Source organism: Mustela erminea, chromosome 18 (assembly GCF_009829155.1).
Source record: "Mustela erminea isolate mMusErm1 chromosome 18, mMusErm1.Pri, whole genome shotgun sequence".
In the NCBI taxonomy this organism is placed as follows: Eukaryota; Metazoa; Chordata; class Mammalia; order Carnivora; family Mustelidae; genus Mustela; species Mustela erminea.
In genome coordinates, this window is record NC_045631.1 from 56093835 (window position 1) to 56117775 (window position 23941).

Here is a 23941-nt window from a genome sequence, read left to right on the forward strand (position 1 = left end):
CTAGAGGCCCTGGCCCGGTTGTACCTGGTGTATGGAGCAAGTAGGACAAGCTTTTTGGAGCCGAGCACTGTTGAAATAGGGTCTGGTGACTCGATTCAAGTATGGTCCCTAATCTCACCACCTCCAGACCCCGTATCTTGCTGGCAGCTGGGGATGGTCAAGGTTCCTGGGCAGCAGGTACGGACAGCAGTCTAGTGCAAACTGCCTGAGCCTGAGGCCTCCAGTTCCCAAACATATGCCGCACCACAGGCCATCTGGTGGGAAGAGGGGGGGGCCCAAGCAGGAGGACACGGGGATGGGGGTTGTTCTCCCTTCAGAGACTCGAAGGGCAGAAGAGCAGTTTATTTCATGCCAAGCAAGAGGTAGTGAGTAGGATGGCCTGTTCCCAAGGCAGGAGGCACACTTTCCCCAGAAAGCTCTGAGTACCTGCTTCCAGAGAAGGGGAAATACTGGTTCTCTTCCATTTTCTTTTGTATCACTAGTTTTGACTGTCACGAGGCCAAGTTCTGACAGGCTAATTCCCCATTTTACTGAGATGTCCATAGGACACAGCCCGCCACCACCAGAGACAAGCACACAGCTCCTCACCCAGTGGCTGTTCCAGGATGCTGCTGCCCACGGAGGGCAGAGTTGTGGAGATGCAGCAGTGTGCCAACTTACTCGATGCCCAGGGCTGAGGACCACGGGGCTTTGCCTACCTCCCTGGAGGTGGGAGCAGGAGTCTGCCAGCAGGGGAAGCACAGAGTAGTGACGTGGGGCTGAGGCCTCTAAGGGTGTGAGGATGTGGTCCTTGAGGGAGAGCCCCGAGTCTCTTAGGGACCTCCCCCCTTACGGCATCAGGATGCCAGCATGAGGGGGAAAGCCTGCTCCCGCCAGAGCCAGAGTGCGGAGGCTGGGGCCGCTCCCCACCCCTGACAGTACATGGCCACTTCAAGTCACACAGGTAGACAAAAAATCAGGTCCTTTTAGGGGGCCAAGGGAGAGAGCATCACAGCAGCAGCCCGGCTCCCAGCAGCGATGCCCAGGGCCCCTGCTCCATATCCAGGCTCCAAGCGCTGTATCCACGACGAGGAGGAGGACTGGACCAGGGAGCCCGCCCTCCCGTCTCGCAGCAGCCTGCCTGGCTTCAGTGTGATTACAGAAAGTCCTCCGGGGTCATAGGTTACCCCACTGCTCCACGGGAGGGAACTGGTCCACCTCGCCCACCTCTGTGCTCAGCTGCTCTCCCAGGGCGAACGTCAGCCTATACCGAAGCCTCGCCTTCTCCTGTGAGGGACAGAGGACCTTAAGACAGACCTTGGGGCTCGTTCCCAGCCACTCCTCCCACTTGGTCCTTATTCAGCCGTTCAACCCCGGCAGGGAGGCGAGTGCTAGTGCTACAGTATCAAAAGCGGGGCTGAGGGCCTGATTGGGGCCCCGGGGGGGGGGGGAGCCAGGGCTTCAGGCCGGGGCCGGGTTCTAGCTCACCTTCAGTGGGTTGGCCAGCAGCATGACCTGGGTGATGGCTGCAGGCGGCTGGATGGGGCTAAATGGAGACAGCTCTGTCCCAGAGGGTGGCTGTAACTTCACCTTCATCGACTGAAGAGAAAGAGAAGCTCTTCTGAAGAGCACGGCAGGTGCCCCTGAGCAGGAGCCCGCTAGAATCCCGAAGGACCCATGCTGCTGCCCACTGGCCTCGGGGTCCCTCCACACAGTGGGGTGCCGGGCTACCTTTGGCACGGCGGCCTGTAGCACGATGCTCTTGATAGGCAGGGGAGCGGTATTCAGCATGGACACCACCACCACGAGCACGTCCGGCCGGCCGGGCGGACACTCCTTGGCAAAGTGGAAGAGGATGCGGAAGCCGTTTTTATCATAGGCCGTCACGGGAAGGGCGCTGCCTGGAAGCAGAGATCAGGTGGGTGTGGAAGGAGGAACCCCACCGTGCCCGGAGGGGGGGGGGGGTGTGGTTGGGCCTGGGCTCCACCTGTGGCCAGCAAGCTCCCTGAAAGAATCAGCCAGAATCCCCCCCAGAGAGCACAGTGGCAACAAGCAGAGGCTGTGACAGCAGGAAAACCGGTCCCATTGGGCTCTAAGAGCCGGGCTGGGGGCAAGGAGAGCCTGGGCCCACCCCTCTCCCCGTCCCACTGTGGGTGTTGGGTCCCGCCTCCCCCTCCCACCCCAAGCTCCCCACACCTACTTGGCTTGATAGATTCCAGGGGGACGTGCACACTGGCCAGGGAGAGCTCTGGCCCCTTCATGGGGCTGCCCTGGGACTGGAAGGCAGGCGGCTGGAAGAGAGGGCTGCCAGGCCCTGGGGAGAAGGGGAGGAGAGGCCTAGCAGTGGTGCTGGCAGGGATCAGAGGGGAGGCGCTAGCCCCAGGAAAGAAGACGGAAGAGAGAGGCTTCACCAGGCCTGAGGTCCTGAGAGGCAGGAAGGAGGACAAGGCAGGTCAGAGACCAGGGGCAGCCGCTGGGCCAACCCTCACACGCCCTCCAGGGCACACGGTTGGTTCCTACCACGCCCACCCATTTCCAGAATCCAACCAGCAGACCCAAAAGGAACATCCCCGGACCCTCCGGAGCTGCTTTCCGGTTCTGCCAAGTCCAGGCCCAGCCCCCCTGGCCCCCACATATCCCACTCATTACGCTCTGGTCTCTTCAAGAAGATGGTCAAGGGCATCTAGCTGGTGCAGGCTGCTATCCCCCAAAGCGGAGCCGTGGTACCCGAGGGCTGTGGACTCAGCCTTCGGGGCTGGGGCCGGGGCCAGTCCAGTCGGGAACAGGAAGGAGCCTGCTTTGGGGGCAGGAACACTGGCTGGGACCACAGGAGCTGGGAAGGGAGGCGGCAGCAGGGCCTGGGAGCTGCCTGCAGAGGGTGCTGAGGCGGGGACAAGAGGCCCGTCAGAGGGGCTGCAGGAAGCACTCCCGGGCTTGGGGCTGCAGAAGTCCAGGTCCGGCTGCTCGTTCTGCTCGGAGAAGAAATTGAGTGAGCTGAGGGCAGGGAGCGCTGTTGCAGTTGGTGGGTTTAGGGTCTCCAGCTGCCTACCGGGACCCCACCGGACTAGCAGCCCTCGGAAGGACTTGGGCCCGCCCTATGGGATCAGCGTTCTCCAGTGCAGCCGGGGCAGTGCCGCAGCCAGCCACAGCGGAGGATGAGCGGGGGAAAGAGGGACTCTGGAACTGGTTGAGCATTTTGGTGCCGTCCTTACCTGGAACAGGGACCACTGGCTGTTCGCAGCGGACTCTTTGGGAGGAGCAGTGGGGGCTGGGTCAGCAAGGCCTGGAAACAAAAGAAGACAAAGGTGAAGGGGCTCTGGCCCTGGGGTAGCCCCATTCACCCCGAAGGGTCACATGACAAAAGTCGCTGATGAAAGGGTGACAGGTGGGGACAGGGTATTTTTCCAGGTAGCCTCCAGAGGGAGAGGGATGCTCTTCGGTCCTTTTGTCCAGTGGGCGACGCCTCCAGGGGAGAGGGGACAAAGCAACACTGCGTCCATTCTGGAGCTTGTGTGCACACTGGCCCGCAGGCCTGAGCGCACTGAACTTGACCCTCCTCACAGCTGAAGTCCCCTTCCCTGCCCCTGCTAAGGACATGAGGCATTCCCGATCCTTCCCAATTCCGCACGCCCTTGGCTCTGCGGAGCCCATCACGAGAAGCCCTTCACAGCCCCGCTCCGGGACGCACCCAAGCAGAGCAGCTCCTCGTCCAGCAGGCAGAGGGCGCTGCTTGCACTGTTGGGTCCCGCGGTGGCTTCAGCCTGGCTGGAGGAGTGGCTGCGTCCAGGACCCGAGGTCTGGGGGGGCGGAGGGAGGATAGGGATGCCAGAGGCCGGTGGGGCAGGGGCTGGGGCCGGCGTGGAGGATGAACTGCTGGGTGTGTCCAACTCGGCCAGGTCGATGAGAGTGCCCTGGCTCCTAGAGTGGTTTCCTGGAGGGGTGGAAGGAAGGATTGGGGGCCACTCTAGTGGCTGCACAGGAGGAAGCAGAACCCTGACTACAGCCTCCAGCCTAACTGATCCTGAAGGAGAGCAAGCAAAGTAAACCCTATCCACGGCTCCTGGCCCCTGGGGAGCTGGAGGAGCATCTGGAAGCGCTGAGAATCCCCTTGGGCCGCGTGGGATGACGTGCAGGTCCCGCACTCATGGCTGGCCGGGGGTTGGGGGGGGCTGGGGCTGGGCTGGATGGGTCCGAAATGGGGAACTAGAACATTTTACCTTCCGTGTCTGGCATGGCTGAGCTGGCGATCTCACCATTGATAACCTGCCCTTCGACAACTGTTTTGTAAGAGTTGATGACCCGGGAGAGATTGTCACTGGCCTGGAGGATGTCCCCTAGAGCAGAAAGAGGTACTTCTCACTCTTGGCCATGACACTCCTCCCCCACCCCTGCCGGCCAAATCCAAATTCCTAGGTCATCCTTGTCAACTATTCTTTGACTCACCCAAACTATTGTCATTGTCCTCTGTCTCACTGGCTAGTTTGAATAACGTCCGCCTCTTATTCTCACACCGATCAAACAGCTCCTGAAAGAATCCCAGACCTTAAAGTGAGCTACAGGGTCCCCTGGCAATGACCTAACTCAGTGTCCATGTCCAGAAAGTCACGGGCTCCCCTACTGCCACAGTCAGTCACTGGTGGCACGGGGCTCCAGCGTCCGCGGTACTGTGTCACCTAGGATATCTGCTTAAAATCAGGGGAAATAGGTCCCTTCCTGTCCCTGAGGCCGGCATATGGCTCAGAATTCAGAGTACGGAACCAAGCACTAAGGGGCAACATCAGGCGCATGTGGTGGGAGTCTCTGCCCAAATGCTGCTGAGGCAGAAGGCGCGGCAGAGAAGTGAGCCCCGGGGCGGGTCTGCAGAGTCCCCCAGACTCGGGTGTACCCACAGCTCTTCTGTCCTGAGTAGGTTAGCCACAGCAAGTGTAAAGGCGGGGTACCACCCCCAAACCTGGTAGCTATGCTGACTGATAAGGAACAGCAGGGCAGGTGCTGGGCACAGGCTGGCTCGCTTTCCCGGAGTGTGGCTCTCCCGGGATGCGCCTACCTTCATGAGCTCTTTATCGGCCTCCGAAGAGTCCTCTTTGCTGTAATGAAGCAGCATCTCATTGAGCAGCTTTACGTTGTTATTAACCTCCTCTAAGGTGTGCAGACGCTTGGTCACCTTCTGGATCCGTGCCTCATCCTACAGCAAAGACGATCAAGGAGAAAAAGCTTAACCAGACTCATCCCACTGCCCCTGGCGAGCCACAGCAAGGATCGCACCAGAGAACGTGAGCAAAAGCTAGTCCCAGTGAAAGCTCCTTTTAATGCATGGTTCTTGGGAACCATAAGGCCTCAGTCTCAACCTAGTTTGTCTTTTAAAATAACGGCCCGCCCCCAGCCCTCAACTGCCCCCGTCCGTGCGGGCTCCTCTAATCCATTCTACCCCCCCAGCTCCAGGGCACCTCCCGCTCTCTGGCCTCATGCTGGGGGAAGGGACTCTTGCTCTGTGGTCCTGGGCTCCTCCACCCCAAGGCCCTGGGCCACTTACTTCCTTCACCATGGACTTGATGAGCTTGTTGGCCTCTTGTAGGTCATCTGGGTTTTTGCTTTTTAACAACTTGGCTAAAAGCTGGAAGAGGAGGTACCAAAGAGAAAGGGAAAGGTAGCACCCCACCTGGAGAGACCACAGAGGAACTGGAGCTCCCACAGCACCGAGCAAGCCCCCACCTCCCTCCCCATCCGAGGACGCTCTTGGCTGGGGTGTGCTTTACCTTGGATTTCTCCTCATCATCAAAAACAGGATTCTTGGGACGAGGTGGTGGAGACGGGATGAGCGTCCTGTCCACAGGGATCGGTGGGTCAGACTGCACGATGCCTGACAGGAACGCAAGGGGGGGCAGAGTGCTGGCTCACCGGGTCATTCTGATGCCTTTTCTCACACAGCAAGGCAAGGCCCATCCCTGGGATGACGGCCTGCCAGGGCTCAGCCCATCCAACCGCAGCTGAGCCCTTCTTGTCCTCAGGAGGAAGAAAGGGACAGCAGACACCCCGCATTCTTCCTGGCCTTAGCCAGCCTTTGGGGCTGCTTTAAGGCTGAGGGAAGGTAAGCACATACCCTGTCTCTTCAACATGTGGTAAGCATCCTTGATCTTGGTTTCTTCCGGCAGGGCCAATGTCCAGCTGTAAAGCAGCTCGATAACCTTGGTCTTCACTTTCTCAGACACCCTGTCCCCTAGGTACTAAGCAAAAGGAAATAGGAAAACCTCATAACTGCCGCCCAGAGGCAGGAACCGTGGGAATGAAAGGCTGCCAGTCCGCTCCAGTCTTCAGGCCTACCCCAAACCACAGGTGTTAGGTATGTGTGACACAGGGCGGGGACGGGGGCGGGGAACCACCCGTGACAAAGTGGTCTCAGAGATACAGTCTGCTCAGGCAGGGAGCCGGGAGCCCGCCACTGCGTTTCCACGCACAATTTCCCAGAAACAGCAGCATTTTATCTCAAAGGAATTAATGAGAAGGTCTTAAGTATGAAATACTGCTCCCTGTGCTTTAAGTGGTGCCCAGAGCAAAAGCCACACCAGCGTGCCACAGAAGCTGAGAAGCTGAGCCTAACTCCGTAAGACGGACCCAGTGACCACCGTCCCCAGGAGCCCTCCCCACCCGCACGCACGCCCCCTGCTGCCACATCACCTCTCACCATCAGCCCCGGAGGCCAGGAGAGGCCGCCCGCCCCTGTGGCCTCCTGGCTCCTGTGCTGCCCCAAGGGCTTAGTCCCTAAGGCCCGGACGTGGGCAGCTCTCTACAGACAGCCAGTAAGATGGGGGGCGGGGGGACCAAAGGAGTTCCCCAATGAGGACGCTGCCCCGACTAACCTTTGGAGAGACGACTTTGATTAGCTCATTCAGAAACCGGAACTTTCCCACCTCGTTATGGAATCTCCTCCCGCAGTTCTTCATGCACGCCTCCAGCACCTGCAGCCACAGCACGGGGCGCTGAGCGCGGGCGGCCTGCGTCACCGCGGGCGCTCAGCCAGGCCCCGCGCTGAGGCGCGCTCCACCGCGCTCCCTTCCTTGGCTTCCCACTCTGTCAAGCTGGGTTTTTCAGCCACGCCACTGCTGACGTGCTGGGCCGGTCGTTCTTTGCGTGGAAGCCTGTCCTGTGCATTAGAAGATGTCTAGCCACATCCTTGGTCTCTACCCGCTGGATGCTAGCAGCACCCCAGGAGGTGGCAACCCAGTGTCTCCAAACACTGCTAAATGTCCCCTGGGAGCAAAAGCACCCCCGGCTGACAACCACAGTTGTAAGGCCTTTGCTCTACAGCGCAAACAGGTGCGCATGTGCGCCCTCCAGAAGCCCAGGGTCCTTTCCTTCTCAATGTCTTTTCCCACACCCCGAATGAAGTCAGGGGAGAGCCCCGGGGGTCCTGTGAGCGCTGCGATGCTCTGAATCCTCTAACACCTGCTGCTCGGTGTGATGCCTTGAGTAGGAACCAGCATTACTGTAGCTACAGAACAAGTTACACTTGCCAGACTCTTGTTTAGCTGGCCAACTCTTTAAACAGCAAGACAGCTCTGTCAGCATCTCTGCAAGAAGCCACCGTTGAGCTCCACCCTGGGCTCAGGGCCCCAGCCTCTGGCCCCCGCCCTCAGTCACTGGGCCTCTCCCACTGGACTGGCGGCCCAGCCCGCAGTGACCGCACCACGGGCCTCTCTGCAGCCTCCGTGCCTCACGCAAGGGCACACACATTTGTGGCGCAGTTTATGGAACACGTTCTGGACATTAGTACCAAGAACTTTCATCTGCCATAGGACGTGAGCCCTGAAAACCTCTGAGAGCCCAGTGGGTGCACGAGGAAAGGCCTGGGCTCGTTAAAATCCACCGGCAGAGCGAAAGGACCTACCGTCAGCGCCTGGACCGCCTCCCATTCCTGCGGAGACTGGATCTTATGGGCCAGCAGTCGGACAGCGATCTGCGGCCTGCAAGGAAGCAGACCAGGCTTTCATGCACTGAGCCCAGGGCTACGCCCCGGGCCCTCCTTGGCCAGTCAGGACTTCTCCAGCAACACTCCCGCTTGCCCCCTAACTCCCTGGAGACTCACCCTTCAAGTTCTTTGTTGATCTGATCACAGAAGCCGATTATGTATTCCCAGTCCTCCTGGCGGTTGGAAGGATTGGTGGCCTTATCTTGGGACAGAGCAAAGTGGAGAAAAATTCTTATTGTTATAAAGAGCAAAGAGGACAGAATGGAGGGTTTTTTAAGGCACCGATATGCAGCTGAGTTTGTTTCCAGGGGCGCCTGCATGGCTCAGTCGTTAAGCGTCTGCCTTTGGCTCAGGTCATGATTCCAGGCTTTTGGGATCGAGCCCCACATCAGGCTCCCTGCTCAGCGGGAAGCCTGCTTCTCCCTCTCCCACCCCCACTGCTGTGTTCCCCCTTTCGCTGTGTCTATCAAATAAATAAATAAAATCTTAAAAAAAAAAGTTTGTTTCTGAATTTCTTCTCTGATAGAGAATCCTCAACAGATCAGTCTAGCATTTTGAAAGTCATAAATGAAAGGGAAAACAAATTCTTAGCCTTGTGGGTTAAAGCCTCTGCCTTCGACTCAGGTCATGATCTCAGGGTCCTGGGATTGAGTCCTGCATCGGGCTCTCTGCTCGGCGGGAGCCTGCTTCCTCCTCTACTCTCTCTCTCTGCCTGCCTCTCTGCCTACTTGAGATCTGTCTGGAAGAAAAAAAAAAAAAAAAAAAAATCTTAAAAAAAGGTTTAAAATGAGAACAAATAATAAACACAAACAACAAAAATCTTCAAAGATACCCATAAAAATGTTTAACATAACCAGTAAGTGTTAAGTAACTCTAGTTTTATAAATATAAGTTATTAAGCAAATAGGGATGATCAAGAAGTATCTCCTAGAGAATCTGAAGCCAGGTTAGTACTTGATAAAAAATAACACACTTAGGAAACTTATTTCCTACACAGCCTTCAAACACTTTTACAAGGGTCACCTGGGTGGCTCAGTCGTTAAGCGTCTGCTTTCAGTTCAGGTCAGGCCCCCGCATACTGGGATCAAGCCCTGGGTTGGGCTCCCTACTCAGCAGGAAGCCTGCTTCTCCCTCCCCCACTGCCCCTGGTTGGGGTCCCTCCCTCCCAGCCTCTGTCAAATAAATAAAATCTTCCAAAAAAAATAAAAAACACCCACAAACGTTTTCAAGACCTAACTTTTCTTAATGCTTTAAATGTTATTTATTTTCTTAGAAGGGCAGGGAGAGAAGGGGAAGCGGGGAGAGGGCCTGAGAGAATCCCGAGGACGCTCTACGCCCAGCGTGGAGCCCGATGCAGGGCTCGACTGCAAAACCCAGGGACCACGACCTGAGTCACAAACAAGAGTAGGTCGCTTAACTGACTGAGCCACCAAGGCACCCCCTGCGTTCCATGTCTTTTTTAAACTGCATTTAAAAAAAAATATATAGATTTATGTATTTGAGTGAGAGAGAGAATGAGAGCATGAGAAGGGAGAGGTCAGAGGCAGAAGCAGGCTTCCCGCCGAGCAGGGAGCCCGATGTGGGACTTGATCCCAGGACTCCAGAATCATGACCCTCTGAGCCAAAGGCAGACGCTTAACCCACTGAGCCACCCAGGCACCCTAAACTGCACATTTTAAACTGAGCTAATATTTACCGTGCCTCTATCAAGCACCAACCATTGTGCTATCTGTCCATGGGATTGCAGAGACAGAAACTGAACTTCAGTATTCAGCGCCCTCAAGTCTGAATGGTCTCCTATGATGAAGGACAAAGGCAAGTGCTGGAGTTCTCAGACGATCGTGGAGGGTTTAAAAGCCAGGAGCTCAGTGTCCAGTCTCTTAGCATCTGGGGTGGGTCCTCCCTCCCCTGTTACCTCCAGAACCTGTGCTAAGGAGGACACCCCCCCACCACCGAGGGTGGGTATCCGTGTTCCCATCTCTGATTCACATCTTGGGAGTCTGCCTCTTCCAGAAAGCACCCTCAAGCTGTTTGCTAAATTTAGGGCTACAGGTTCAGAAGACAAATGGGAGGCTGAAGGCGTATATCCTTTTTAAATACCCACGCTCTTGCAGCTGTCCCGCAGCGCCAAACACAGAGCCACGGAACCCTAGAAAAGCCCCTCCACACAAATGGCATCCACACAAAGTTCCTGAATTCTGGTTTCTCGTGACTGTTTTCTTAACTTCTTTTTTCCTGACATCAAAAATCACTAGCTCCATGACCAGATCCTAACAAGGGCTCCCCGTGTCCTCCCCCTTCCCTCTCCCCATGGGGCTCTGAAGCACGACAAGGCAGCAGACGCCACCCTGCGGCAGAGGGAAGGCCTGCAGTGTTTCCCCTCTGACTTCGAGAAGATTCGGACTGTTTGGTTCCTATTTGGAGGAAAAGGACAGTATCTGTCCTCAATCTTGAAAAGAGAATTAACAGGCACTTTAAAATGTCAAGCTAGGAGGGAAGCAAGGTTAATTCTATCAAGAGTGGCTCTTTGGGCTCCGGGTGGCTCAGTGGCTTGAGCCTCTGCCTTTGACTCAGGTCATGATCTCAGGATCCTAGCCAAGTCCCGCATCGCGCTCTCTGCTCAGCAGTCAGCCTGTTTCTTCGCTTTCTCTGCCTATTTGTGATCTCTGTCAAATAATTTTTTTTAAAGATTTAATTCATTCATTTGACAGACAGAGATCACAAGTAGGCAGAGAGGCAGGCAGAGAGAGAGGAGGAAGCAGGCTCCCTGCTGAGCAGAGAGCCTGATTCGGCCCGACCCCAGGACCCCGGGATCATGACCTGACCTGAAGGCAGAGGCTTTAACCCACTGAGCCACTCAGGCGCCCCCAAATAAATAAATCTTGGGTGGGGGGGGAAGAGTGGCTCTTTATTGCCACAGTGACCTACAAGCTGTCACTTTCCAGAGGCCCCATGTTTCTCCCATTGGTTGACGGATACCTTCTCAGGTATTGGCGAGGATTTGTTACTGATCCCTACCTTGCTTAAAGTTCTCACGTGACATCAAGAAGCTGAAGGCTACAAAAACTAAGATGGTCTGAGAGGCCCCACCTTTCCCGTTGCTGCTCTTAACTATTTTGAGAAGAGTCACATACCCCCGGCTGTAAGAAAAAAATCACACACTCTCGCCTGCACTGTTCTCAACCCAAAAGCAAGGTACAGAGGACAGCATTGACGTGGCTGCCCCCACACCCACCTGAACAATGGGCGCTCACCCAACGTGCACCCCAGGCCTAAGTCTGGAATATGCCCACTACTTTCCACGTGTGCTCAACTTCTCTAGTGCCCCCACTTCCTTTCGTCCTGATAGACTTTCCTACTGCAACTCTGTGGGAGCGCTCTGCCCACACGTGGGCACAAAGAGCCCTGGTTTCAGCAATGGCCAGTCCGGGTTCTGAGTGGTCTCCTCCAACTCTCCAGCTCACAAGCACCCTTAGGAAGGGGAGGAAAGTCCTGGGGATAATTCCAGGTAACTCAATCCCTCCAACTGCACATTGTCTCCCTCCTGCAGATGCACACAACTTTCCACCCACTCACATGCTCCATCACCTGGCAGAGAGGTGATACCACCGCCTTCCCTGTAAGCCCCACCTTCTAGAACTGGCTCTAGGCTCTACTGACTCAAGGTTTCTATTTTCAGATCTCTCCTAAAAGCCTTGTTTTCTTGTGTGTCTGTGCCTCTAGATTCCCGGCTCTCATTTTCAGCTTAGTTCCATCAGTAGCCTTGACCGTAGTAGGGCCTCAAAAGGTCAAGCAGGGTTGGTTCCAGTAGGGCCAGCACTGGCTACCTAATCCCAATGCGACTCAGCCATTTCGCAGATGACAGAGTCTATGTATCACATGACTTAGAGAGGAGCAGAGGCAACAACACAGGATGGAGAGGAAATCAAGAGGCAGCCTTCGGTGCTACGGTCTTGAATTAAGAGAGACTTCGTCACCAAGTCTTTGTTGAGCACCTACAGAAAATTAACTACACAGGTCAACTACCCTGTATAATACTATTCAATCAGTCAATAACGGAACTAAAAGAAAACAAGTACACAGCCCACGAGGCCATGGTAGGCCATGGGACTACATGGGACTACATAGAGTCCGAGACTCAGAGCCTACCTTTGGGGCGCTTATGCTCTTCTGGTGCCACTTGTGTGAAGTAAACAGAGCAAAAGCTTAAGAGTGTAATTACATATTTGGATCAAAAGAATTTAAAAACGGGGCACCTGGGTGGCTCAGTGGGTTGAGGCCTCTGCCTTCAGCTCAGGTCATGATCTCGGGGTCCTGGGATCGAGCCCCGCATCGGGCTCTCTGCTCAGCAGGGAGCCTGCTTCCCTCTCTCTCTCTGCCTGCCTCTCTGCCTACTTGTGATCTCTGTCTGTCAAATAACGTAAATAAAATCTTTAAAAAAAAAAAGAGTTTAAAAACAAACTCATTACTTCTCTTTCTTGACTTCCCCATTTCTATAAACGGTGCTATCATTCAAAAGCTCGCCCTGCCCCCATGCCCAGGCATACGGATTTGAACCCCCCATTGCTGACTCCTTCCTTCTCACCCACTTCCAGAAGCCCAGAGTCCTTTCCTTCTCAACGTCTTTTTAAATCTCTCCCTTTCTTACCCCTACCCTCACGCCTCCTTACTTCTTCACCTGCTTCCAGAACTTTTGCTCCTTGGCATTCTATACAAAACCCCTATATTGATCCTCCTAAAAACATGGATTTCACCAGATACAGTAAGAATGGGGACCTGATAACTGTCAAAATTTAAACTTCTAGGGCTGGAATTCAAGCTTGTCCAGAATTTGGTTCTAACTTCCCAGCTTTCTCTCCCACCACACTCCTACAGGAGCTCCCTGAAGTCATCAAGAGACAGTCCGTGGCAAGGACAATCTGGGATGGGTCTTAAAGCATTTAGTTGAGCAAAGGGGAACAGGGCTTCTGGGGAACAAGAACAGAGTGTCCTGGGGGGGACAAGAACACCTGACTTACCACAGCAAGGAGGCTCTCGGGAAGCCACAAAGAGGCGGCAGTAGGTGTGCAGCCCTGGAACGACCGGATTATACAGAAGTGCTCTTCTGGGAGCAGAATGCAGAGTGGACGGAGGGGAGGTAGGGAGATACTTGAAGCACTGAGCCAGCTAGGGCTTCTATAATAATTCTGGCAAACCATGGAGTGACAAGGACCTAGACTAAGTGCTAAACCAAACACTGGTTCATTCAACTGATAAAGTTCACACCAGTAAGTCAGAAGAACTGTGAAGGTGAACAACGGGTAAGAATGGAATCTTGGAAAGAATCTTAACTCCGCCCCTAATGTCACTTTCAGTCATAGGAAAGATCAAAGGCCAGCCTCAGCTCCAGGCTCTACAGACCCCATCCCACTCTGCAACTCACCACGCCCACTCGCCCTCAAAAACAAGCCTGTCTCTCCTATTTCAAAATATAACTCTAAACCTAGCCTGCTAAACTCAGCTTAGGTCAAATTCCTCCAACGTCCCCATTATCATCTATGAATCAAATCGATTCCAATGTAGTTATATCTGGTTGGATGGCACTGGGCAAGTGGTTTGATTACAGTCAGAGTGTCCTTTTTGCGAACTTGTGACAGTAGTACCTACTTCCCGAGGATACCTGATGAATGAATTAAATGAATGTCTTTGGAGCACTCTGAGCTCCTTGGAGGACAGTTCCCTATACACGGAGGACTTTATGACCTGCCTGCAACTGCAGACTTAGCAAACATAACCTAGGTTCAACCACCTGAAGGGGGGGGTTTCTTATTAAGAAAGGTCAGAGAGGAAAAAAAAAAAAAAAAAAAAAAAAAAAAAGGAAGAAAGGTCAGGCCATTGGAGGAAAAGAGCCATCACCTGCAACAGCTCTGGATCTTGCACAAGGCCGTCTCTGGGCATCCTGTCTTAACACTCCGTCTAATTTGTCTTCACTTAAAGAGGCCTCCAGGGGCCTCTTCTAAGCCCATAAGAAAGTTAATTTATTAACCCTTCAGCAGAGCACTCTGTGCTAACAAGGTCAGCACGTATTTCCTTAATAGCAGTGTGAATTAGCAATTAAAGCTACAGGCCGCTGTGACTACGGCACTAGGCTGTGCTCCTCAGCTTTGCTGGGAACGTTACCTACAAATGACTAGCGAAGATGTTCAAGTGTGTGTGTCCCCAACACGGACATCACCAAACCTTGGACAGTGCAGGAAAAGGGTAGAGCTGTTCTTTATCCCTTTTTGGATTCTTCTGCTTCAAACATTCCGCCTGCGCGAGGCGGCCACTTGTCAAATACAAACAAGGTCGCAATTCTGAAGCTGTATGTGCTCAGCGGCACCCACCGCTCCCGGAGTTTCGGCCCAAATCCTGAGCCACCGGCGCCCCGGAGTCACGGCGGCGCGCGGCCCCACCACAATCTCCCCAAATCGCCGATGCCGTGTCAGCCGAAGCACTTGGCCAGCACTTGGCCGGCGCTTCCCCGGAGCCCGCGGAGGCCCGGACCGGACCCGAGCTCACGCAGCCTCGCGCAGAAGTGGGAGGCGGCGCCGGGCGGGGGCCGGGACGCCCTGCTGGGGAAGGGGCGTGATCACAGAATGCTCGCGGCGAGGGCGAGCCCAGGCGCGGGCTGCTAGGCGACGCCGCCGCGGGCCCCTGAGCGCGGAGGGGGGCGGAGTGGGGCGGAGTGGGGCGGAGTGGGGCGGGGAGGGGGCTCGAGGGCAGACAGAAGGGGCCGCGGCTACTCACTCAGCCAGGACTCCAGGCTCTCCCCTTCCGCCTCCGCCATATTGCAGCCGCCCGGGCCGGCCCAGCGGCCTCAAACCTCGCGAGAACTTGTGAGAGAGGAGCCGGGGCGGGGCCTGCATGGGGGCCTGAGAGGAGAGAGCGGCCCTCCTAGGGTCGCTTCGGACTGCGGCAGATAATGAGACGCCGAATGTTTCTTTTTGGCTCTTGCCTTTCGACCTCGGAGTGAGAGACTCTCAACGCCCGGATGAATGCAGTGTCGCACAGATTTAGGACTCTGCGTAGCCTTTCCGCCGTCTCCCGTCACTCGCTCAGGCACGCAGAAGGCAGCCTTCGTGGGGTCCTCGTGGCCAGCCAAGATGGCTGCCCCCGCGGGGAAGGTTGCGCGAGGGTGGTCGGTCCTGGCGCTGACCCTGCGGACTGCTGTCCCGCGGCTTCCAGGGTGAGAGGGCAGTAGGAAGCTGGGGTGCCCCTTGGGATTTCACGGAGAGACCTGTAGGGAAGGAAAGGGCCACAGTCAGACCGGGCGGGAACCTGGAGAGAGCCTGCGGACCAGGATACCTCGGTCCAAAGCTTTGTATTGGCTGCGTGACTTCGAGCCATCGTGAAGGCGTAGTGATTCGGAGTCGAAGCTGAAAGCGCGCCCTTACCAAAGAGCTCAGAGCTGAGATTTTCAGGGGGCGGGAGGCGGAGATGTTTAGACAGGGCACCTATCCTTGGGTTCAGGAACCTCGTCTTACCGTTGGCACTTGACGAGAGGGAGACTTTCCTGGGTTGTTGGGGGAGGTCCTCCCACGGCTTAGGACAAGAGCCAGAATTATTGCGTTCAGGTTTGTCCAGCGGTCTCCGTGCCTCTTACTCGTCGGCGGGTTGGCCAACATGCCCATTATTAAGTCAAGCCTTTTCACTTGTGGAGTCAGCTTTTGCCGGCTTCTTCCCCACTCTCAGGCTAACCCAGGTGAGGTGGAGCCGCTATAGTCCTGAATACAGGGATCCACAGACTGACAAGGAGTATTACCGCAAGCCCTTGGCGGAGCTGACTGAGGAGGAGAAGTGTGAACAGGAACTCAGGAAGACTCAGCTTATCAAAGCTGCCCCAGCAGCGAAAACAAGCTCTGTGTTTGAAGACCCCGTGATCAGGTTAGATGGGAGCAAATACTTTGGTTCCAGGGACTGGGACTGTACCAGGGAGGGTCTACAGTAAGGATTGGGATACAGCCTGGGAAATCTAAGCATTTTGTTTTTCTGCTTGAAGTAAATTCATCAACATGATGATGAAAGGAGGAAACAAAGTACTGGCCAGATCCCTCATGACACAGGTAAACAGCTCGTCTCCCCTGCCTGCTGGCTTATACCTTTGTCTGTGGCTCTTTCCGTTTAGTATAAAAAAGAACAGGTTCATATACTTGCTGTTAGAATTACCTTCCCTGTATTGGGTACCTGGGTGGTTAAGTGTCTAACTTTTTTTTTCTTTTTGTAAAAATTTTATTTATTTATTTCACAGAGAGAGATCACAAGTAGGCCGAGAGGCAGGCAGAGAGAGGGGGAAGCAGGCTCCCCACTGAGCAGAGAGCCCCATACGGGGCTCCATCCCAGAACCCGGAGATCATGACCTGAGCTGAAGGCAGAGGCTTTAACCCATTGAGCCACCCAGGCGCCCCTAAGTGTCCAAGTCTTGATATCAGCCGAGGTCTTGGTTTCAGGGTCGTGAATTTGAGCCCCATGTCAGGCCCCATGCTGGGCGTGGAGCCTACTTTAAAAAAAAAAAGGGAAAGAAACAAAAAAAATTACCTTCTTCCCTGGGATACCTGGGTGGTTCAGTCAGTCAGGTATTTGCATTAGGCTCAGGTCATGATCCCAGGGTTCTGAGATGGAGCCCCACACTGGGCTCCCTGCCCAGCAGGGAGTCTGCTTTCCCTTTGTCCCTCCATTCATGCTCATGCTCATTCTCTCTCCCAAAATTTTTTGGGGAAAAAAATGATCCTCGTGTATATGTGCGGAAGTGGTAGCTATAATGAAGGCCGGTAGGCGTCAGAACCACCATTCACTCCCCCAGTCACAAATCTCTGTGGTCCTCCTCCAGAAAAGAGGAGGCCTTTAATAACTTTGCCTTAGGGGCACCTGGGTAGCTCAGTCCTTAAGCATCTGCCTTCTACTCAGGTGGTCCTGGGATGGACCCCTGCACTGGGCTCCCTGCTCAGCGGTAGGCCTACTCCCCCCTCCCACTACCCCTATTGTATTCCCTCTCTCACCTCCCTGTCAAATAAATAAAATCTTAAAAAAAAAAAAAAAAGATGGGGCGCCTGGGTGGCTCAGTGGGTTAAAGCCTCCTCTGCCTTTGGCTCAGGTCATGATCTCAGGGTCCTGGGATCGAGCCCCGCATCGGGCTCTCTGCTCAGCAGGGAGTCTGCCTTCCTGCCTACTTGTGATCTCTGTCAAATAAATAAATAAAATCTTTAAAAAAAAAAAAAAGAACTTTGCTTTAGAAGTGCTGAGAGAGGGTCCGCACTGTCATAGAGAAACGGGGTGACAGGAGTAAGGGGCAAAGTACTAGTCCAGCTGAATAAACCCTTCAGGGAGCCCGGGGCAGCATCTTCCAGTTCTGTCCCTTTGCAGACTCTGGAAGCTGTGAAAAGGAAGCAGTTTGAGAAGTACCATGCTGCTTCTGCTGAGGAACAGGCAACCATCGAACGCAACCCCTACACCATCTTCCACCAAGCTCTGAAAAACTGTGAGCCTGTGATAGGGCTGGTGCCCATCCTCAGAGGGGGCCATTTCTACCAGGTGAGCGGTCAGGGCCGGAAAGCAGGGCTCCCTACCCACAGAACAAGCTGGTAGTGGTTGGGTGGGGAGCACTTGGGAGTGGGAAGGTCCAGAGTTGGGCTAAGATTGATTGTTTTCTAGGGACCAGGTTCTCTCAGGATCCGCCAGCCACCCCCCCCAGGCCCGCACCCCTGCTTCCGTTCCGTCCACGATGCTGTGTTGTAAGCTGTCAGCTTCTCGTGGTGAAGGACGTGTAGAACTCATCTTTGTACACCAGCGTCTAGAGTAGCACTTGACCCATAACTGGTGTTTTGTTGCCATTTCTTGAACTGAACAAGGCGCTCTCCTGGCATTTAATTCTGTGTCTTGTCATAAGCCAGTGTTCTCGGCTTCTGCATTTTTTTTTTTTTTTTTTTTTTTTTAAAGATTTTATTTATTTATTTGACAGACAGAGATCACAAGCAGGCAGAGAGGCAGGCAGAGAGATAGTGAAGGAAGCAGGCTTCTGGCTGAGCAGAGTCTGATGCGGGGCTTGATCCCAGCACCCTGGGATCATGACCTGAGCCAAAGGCAGAGGCTTTAACCCACTGAGCCACCCAGGCGCCCCAGCTTCTGCTTTTTTATTTTATTTTATTTTATTTTATTTATTTATTTTTTTAAAGATTTTATTTATTTATTTGACAGAGAGAAATCACAAGTAGATGGAGAGGCAGGCAGAGAGAGAGAGAGAGAGGGAAGCAGGCTCCCCGCCGAGCAGAGAGCCCGATGCGGGACTCGATCCCAGGACCCTGAGATCATGACCCGAGCCGAAGGCAGCGGCCCAATCCACTGAGCCACCCAGGCGCCCCCAGCTTCTGCTTTTTTAATGTAAACTTCCTAAGGCTGGAGACTCATTAATTTCTGGGTCCCTAGTGGTGCCTGGCATATAACGGCGGTCTAGCAAAGGATTCTGGACAAGAGGGGCTTGTTTTGGGGCACCCCTGATCCGCGCTGGCTGAGTCACTCTGGCCTGATGGGGCTTCTCCCAGCTGATGCTCGTATCAGCCGGGCTGAGCTTCTATTTAGAGGCGAGAGAGGTCGGTGCCTCAGGAGCGCGTGCCGCGTGCTCAGTGAATGCCTCTGCTAACGGGTGAGGGCCCCCAGGGCTGTGGGGACTCAAGGAAAAGCCAGGCCCCTCACGAGTGTTGTCAGAGCTGGCCCAGAGGGAGCCTGTGGATCTTCCTCAGAGCTCAGGGCAGAAGGAGGCTGCCACCCCGACAAGGTCTTGGACTGACTTGCCGTGTCTTCTCCTGTCCAGGTCCCTGTGCCACTTCCCGCCCGGCGGCGTCGCTTCTTGGCCATGAAGTGGATGCTCACGGAGTGCAGGGAGAAGAAGCACCGGCGGACGCTGATGCCGGAGAAGTTGTCACATGAACTGCTGGAGGCTTTTCACAACCAGGGCCCTGTGATCAAGAAGAAGCATGACATGCACAAGATGGCCGAGGCCAACCGTGCCCTGGCTCACTACCGCTGGTGGTAGGGGGAGGGGGCGGCGCTCTGCTGCAAGAAACCGTGGGAGCCGGGGTCACTGTCAGCAAAAACCCCTTGTGGGTGAAGTAGTTCCTTTTTAAGGGCATGCAGGCCTTGTAAGGGGGGAGCAGCGTATTTATGCTCGTTAGTCCTTTCTTTGGGCGCTGGAACTTGCTTTTCCTGTCCCAGCTCCTCATACACTGGGAACGTATCAATCTGGATTTCCCCCAGGAACTTCGGGCCCGTCCAGCTTCTCTTCCTCTATTCAGGGTAGAACTTTGGAAGATATGAAAGGAAGCAGTTTTAATGTTAGAAAAGGTTTATTAGAAAATTCTCGTCCTGAACTGGTGTCGCGTGTATGGTGGTACCTGCTGTTTACTAAAATCGACTGGAAATTTGTTTCCGAAGTGGTCCTTGTACAAAATGTATAAAAAGCAGTTTCTGGTGTGACTTGTGCTCTGCTCCTCAGTATCCCAAAGTATACCACCAGTAGCTATGGGTACCCCTTTTACAGATGGGGAAACTGAGGCACCAAGATGGCTGTTGCACCAGTGGTTACACAGTGCGGTGGGTGTTGCAAGCTGCCTTTCCCTGCCTGGCCCAGGCTGGAGGTGATGGGGGGAGAGGCTGATGGGACAGTAGGGGCAGGTCTGTTTGGTGTCTTCCCTGGTCCCTGAACCCGGGAGGGAAGGTGCTCAGGCAGGACCGCCGCGTGAGTGGGAAACCCCTATGAGCTGTTCAAGGTCTGGCAGGGACAGGCGGGTGCTGCTGGTGAGGCAGCCTGAGCCGGAAACCTAGTCGGAGACCTCGCTGTAGTAATACTTGTGCGCAGCCGGGGTCGTCTTCCAGCCGGCTGCCCGAAATTCGATGATCTCCAGCAGCAGCAGCTGGGCCAGGGAGCTGAGGCCGCTTGGGAGCAGGAAGCCGTCTCGGATCAGGACAAAGAGCTCATCCATGCGCTGCCGGTTCATCTTCTCCAGCTGCTCCCCCACGCGGTGCAGCTGCAGCACCAGGCAGTCCACCTGCAGGGGGCGTGGGAGGTGACCCCGGGGCGCACGCACCTCGAGCAGCACCGCTCCAGGCTCCAGCCGTGCCTCCTCCTGTCCTGCTCCCGGCACCTGGTGGGCGTGCGCCACATCTTACGTGAAAGACCAGTTTGGAACTTGCCTAAGGTCTCCCGGGCCAGGCTGGATGCGGGGTTTGCCTCCAAGCTGCCGCTTAACCCAGACCCCCCCGCCCCCGCCCCACCAGGCTCTGCGTTTCTGGGCCGTCTGTATCCACAGCTGGATTCCTACCACACGTTGGCTTTTCTATTGGGAGGGAAGCCTCTGAGCCTGTAGGTTTTGGCTGCTCTCTGTTCTGAATAAATTCCAAGCCTGGCAGCTTGTTCTGGAACTGAGACAGGCCTTGAAGAGCGCCACCAGGCTCCTGCCCTGGGAAGTGACGCTCCCACGCCTCCAGGGACAGTGGGCCCGTATTCTGAGCTGAGCCGGGGACGGCCCACCTCCACAGCCATCTGAACTTGGGTCACCCACCTCCTCCTCCTTGCTCAGACTGTCAGGCTGCGCCAGCCGGAAGAGGCAGTCATAAACGGGGTTCACCAGGGCCATCATGGGCATGTTGTTCACCTGTGGGGGGAGACCAGGGAGGGGCCAGAGCACTTAGCGGCTGAAGGAGACCAGCTCGGCTGTCTCTGCCTCCTAGGGTGGTTACCAGGCCTCACCCTCAGGTAGTCAAAAATGTTGCAGATAAAGGTGACGTAGCAGACCCAGCCCTGCAGAGACCGGGCTCGCAGCTGCTCCCGAGCCTGGTACTCCTGCTGCAACCGGTTGAGGAGTCCCCGTCGGAAGACACTCTGGCCTGCTTGCTTGCTCTCAGCCTGTGAGCCAGGGAAAGGGCAGTGAGCAGCGGGGGAGGGGGCGTGTGATGCAGTGGTGACCCCCCACTCAAGCTTCAGCAGCTGAGGACTGTTGGGTCTGACTCTCCACCTCCGCCCTGCTGGCCAGGCCTCCTGCCCTCCACTGCGGCCTTTCCCGAAGCGTCTCCCTGCTTCTCTACCAGTCCCAGCCCACCTGAATGATGGCATAGCACATGCGTCCTGCTTCTTTGCTGAACACACAGTCGTGCAGAGAATGGTCAACAATCACATTGGCCACCTTTTCCAAGTCCACAGCACCTGGATCTAGGGTAGAGATAGGTGGGGAGTCTAGACCACATCCGTCTCCCCTTGCTTCTAAGAAGGATCTGAGATGTCTTTACAAAAGGGCACTCCCGTGATACACTTACATTTAAAGAGACCAGACTTCCCAGCTCCACTGGGAGACTGATGGCCAGGATATGTGGCTGTTAGAGACTAATCAGCAAACGCTAGTTTTTAGGGCACACATTTCCTGGCCCTGGGTTGCGGAAGGAGCACCAAATAACAATGTATTTGACAGCAATTTCAGGGAAGAGAGTGTTCTTAGAACACACATACAGGAAACCTGACAAGGGCAGGCTAGGCAGGGCCTCCCCAGCAGGCTTAGCTTGGCAGGGGATGGGCTTTACTAATTGTTAGCTGAGTCAAACTTCTGTTCTGAGGGCTGCAGAAGGTACCGATCCAGGACAATGACTGCATCTCCTCTGCCAAGCAGAGTGCTTCATCCTGTCCCAAGTCAGCCAGCTCTGCACATTCAAGACGGCCTGCTGTGGCGACGCAGAAGCCAGTCCAATGCAAGGGCTCAGGAGACAGAACTCTGTTCTGTGCCCCACCCCACTCTCATGGGGACGTAAACTTTAAAAATGGCTTTACTGGCCGAAAGGTGACTCTATGATTCATACTTTCAATTACTGGCCTGAATGTAGCTTGTCCTACAGCTTGTCCTGACTTCTATTCTCAGAAAGCAAAGGGACAGGGTTGGTTGGGCAATCACCAGCTAAGGCTCAGGCCTCCAGGCCTGTCCCCTTGCCCCCTTCTCCGCAGCTCAGGGCTCTCATGCTCACCTTTGAGTGCTGTCTTCAGCAGCTGCTGAGTCTCTGCATCAAAAGACTGGATTTTATACTCCTCTCTATCAGCATCCCCCATGACTGTTCAGCCCCAGCAGCTCTTTATTGAGGTGGGACTAATGACAGCACCTAGGGAGGAGGAGAGGGAAAGGGGGAGGCCTCAGGTGTGCAGCGTGGGGTCAGGGTTTCTAGTTCTGCAGGCCCCGGGCAGGGCTGGCCAGTGTTTGGGACGGGTGCTCCCAGCCAGTCTACTGCCTTGGTTGGTTGGCTGAGGGCCCAGCAAGCTTGGCCTCTCATGGAGACTGAACACCAGCCAGGCACCTGCTGCTAAGTTTAGGAACCCCTGTAGCTTCTGGGATTACACGAGCCTAGAGAGGTGAAGGTGAAAATGCCAACCGTCCAGTCTCCACAGGAGGCAGGGATATTCTCCGGTGACACTAAGGTTGGGGCGCGATGAGCTGCGCTGGAGTGTGGACAGGGGCATATCAGACACTCCCCTTGCCTATGGAAAGCGGCCTGGAAACTGCGGCCCCACCTTCCAGAGGACATGTCTGTCCCTGCAAGGTTCCAATCCCCTGGACGCGACCCTTCCTTCTGCTTTGGTCAGAATCCTTCTCAGTCCCCAAACCCGCCCCTCCAGCCTTCGGCCTGGCCTGTGTGGGCGGGTGCGGGGCCCCGAACTGCTCCTGTCCTGGCCAACTTCTCCCCCAGACGGACTGGTTAAACTGGCCTCCCGGGCGGCGGAACCCGGCCTTGCCCACTCAGGACTCCTAATTCCTGAGCCTTCTGGAGCCTTCCTCTTAAAGAAGCGGGGAGCGGGATGACGGGAGAGGCTGTCCCTGTTGGAGTCCCCTCTCCGGGCGCGATGCCTCCTCCCTGGTCGAAGGACGACCTCGGGGATCTCCAGAACCCGGCAGCTTCCTCGAACTTGGAACGCTCTTCCGGGCGGGGCAGGACAGCCGTTCGGGGTCCCGCGGGCGGGAGAGGCGGAGCTGTGCGAAAGGAGCGCGGGGACCCACCTGCCCGGCCGGCACCGCGCCCGCGTGCCCGGAGGCCGCTCGGCGGGCATGGCGCGTGCGCCCCCCGTCCGCCGCGCCGCAGAGCTGGAACGACCCGCCCGGCCTCGCCGCCGCTTAGGTCATTTCCGAGCGCGGCGCCGGGACAGGGCCAGCGTGGAGGGGCGGGGCAAGACCGGGGAGGGGAGGGCCTTTCCCGCCAGCGCCACCTGCCGGAGTCCCGGTGACATTGTCTTCACCGCCTGTGTTCCGGAGGTCCGGAACCGGCCGTGTGGCTGGGCCGAGGGGAAGGTCCTCGACGTCGCCCCCACCCTGTCCTTACTCGAGTCGTCCGCGCCAGGCTGGACCTTCCTCGGTCCAGAGGAAGCCCTCGGTCGCCAGCGGTGGCGCCCCCTCCCCGCAGCCCACTCTCACGCCCGGGGCTCCGGTTAAAACAGGATCCAAAAAGGAAACTAGGCGGGGCCGCGCGGCAGTGGCGGGGCCTGCGGCAGGGCAAGGATGGCTGGAGGGGCAGGAACTCCTGGGCGGCGGCCACCCGCCCTCCACTTCTACCCGCCACGCGAGACAAGGCAGGGGGGCTGTAAGGGCTGGATCAAGTCCCCCCCCACACCCCCTCTCCAAATACAAACGGCACCGGTAAAACAGTTGAAAATTAACGAGCAAGCTCTAGAATAAGGACACCCTCCCCACGACCCCCGTTAGCTTGCCGCCTTCGCCAGGTGCTGCCAGTGACAAGCCGAACAAGGCCCTGACTCGGTCGTGGCTGTGGCTGGGGAAGAGGCGCGGGCCCGACAGCTGAGGGCCATCCCTGACGCCGGCCCAGCGGGGCAGAAGGGCAGCCAGAAGGGGCTGGAAGGGCGCCTCTTCCCGTCGCACAGACAAGCGTCCACCGTGGTTTCCTGTTGCCAGAGCTCTCTCCTGTTCAAAGGGCTAGCCGAAGGGGTCCCCAGGAAATGGA

At 55.9% G+C, this 23941-nt stretch overlaps 3 protein-coding genes across 8 annotated transcripts; 1 reads left to right on the plus strand and 2 right to left on the minus strand.

The window, feature by feature from the left end:
- Positions 1-296: 296 nt before the first annotated feature.
- Positions 297-14800, minus strand: GGA3 (golgi associated, gamma adaptin ear containing, ARF binding protein 3). Of its 3 annotated transcripts, none has more exons than XM_032322679.1 (17): positions 14714-14800; positions 8063-8147; positions 7865-7940; positions 6837-6935; positions 6080-6203; positions 5736-5839; positions 5513-5593; positions 5027-5164; positions 4423-4504; positions 4197-4313; positions 3668-3910; positions 3192-3262; positions 2629-2948; positions 2180-2403; positions 1711-1880; positions 1468-1578; positions 297-1266 (listed from the first exon to the last, which is right to left on the minus strand). In XM_032322679.1, exons 1-17 carry the CDS (start codon positions 14751-14753, stop codon positions 1156-1158), a joined length of 2196 nt encoding a protein of 731 aa, XP_032178570.1. In that variant the 5' UTR covers positions 14754-14800; the 3' UTR covers positions 297-1155. The 3 variants fall into 3 exon arrangements, with proteins under 3 accessions (XP_032178570.1, XP_032178572.1, XP_032178571.1); XM_032322681.1 differs by lacking the exon at positions 14714-14800 and adding an exon at positions 14311-14642; XM_032322680.1 differs by lacking the exon at positions 14714-14800 and adding an exon at positions 14165-14295.
- A 135-nt stretch (positions 14801-14935) lies between these two features.
- On the plus strand, positions 14936-19429 carry MRPS7 (mitochondrial ribosomal protein S7). 2 transcript variants are annotated; one of them, XM_032322703.1, is made up of 5 exons: positions 14936-15025; positions 15659-15850; positions 15966-16029; positions 17327-17494; positions 18771-19429. In XM_032322703.1, the coding sequence occupies exons 1-5, from the start codon at positions 14958-14960 to the stop codon at positions 18990-18992; spliced, it is 714 nt and encodes a 237-aa protein (XP_032178594.1). In that variant the 5' UTR covers positions 14936-14957; the 3' UTR covers positions 18993-19429. The 2 variants fall into 2 exon arrangements, with proteins under 2 accessions (XP_032178594.1, XP_032178593.1); XM_032322702.1 differs by having other exon boundaries at positions 14936-15152; positions 18771-19419.
- MIF4GD (MIF4G domain containing) lies at positions 18806-23894 on the minus strand. 3 transcript variants are annotated; one of them, XM_032322707.1, is made up of 7 exons: positions 22987-23251; positions 21965-22096; positions 21055-21164; positions 20706-20861; positions 20518-20610; positions 19805-20004; positions 18806-18915 (listed from the first exon to the last, which is right to left on the minus strand). In XM_032322707.1, exons 2-7 carry the CDS (start codon positions 22044-22046, stop codon positions 18879-18881), a joined length of 678 nt encoding a protein of 225 aa, XP_032178598.1. In that variant the 5' UTR covers positions 22047-22096; positions 22987-23251; the 3' UTR covers positions 18806-18878. The 3 variants fall into 3 exon arrangements, with proteins under 3 accessions (XP_032178598.1, XP_032178597.1, XP_032178599.1); XM_032322706.1 differs by lacking the exon at positions 22987-23251 and adding an exon at positions 23691-23894 and having other exon boundaries at positions 18879-18915; XM_032322708.1 differs by lacking the exon at positions 18806-18915 and having other exon boundaries at positions 19284-20004; positions 22987-23249.
- Between the last annotated feature and the right edge of the window lie 47 nt (positions 23895-23941).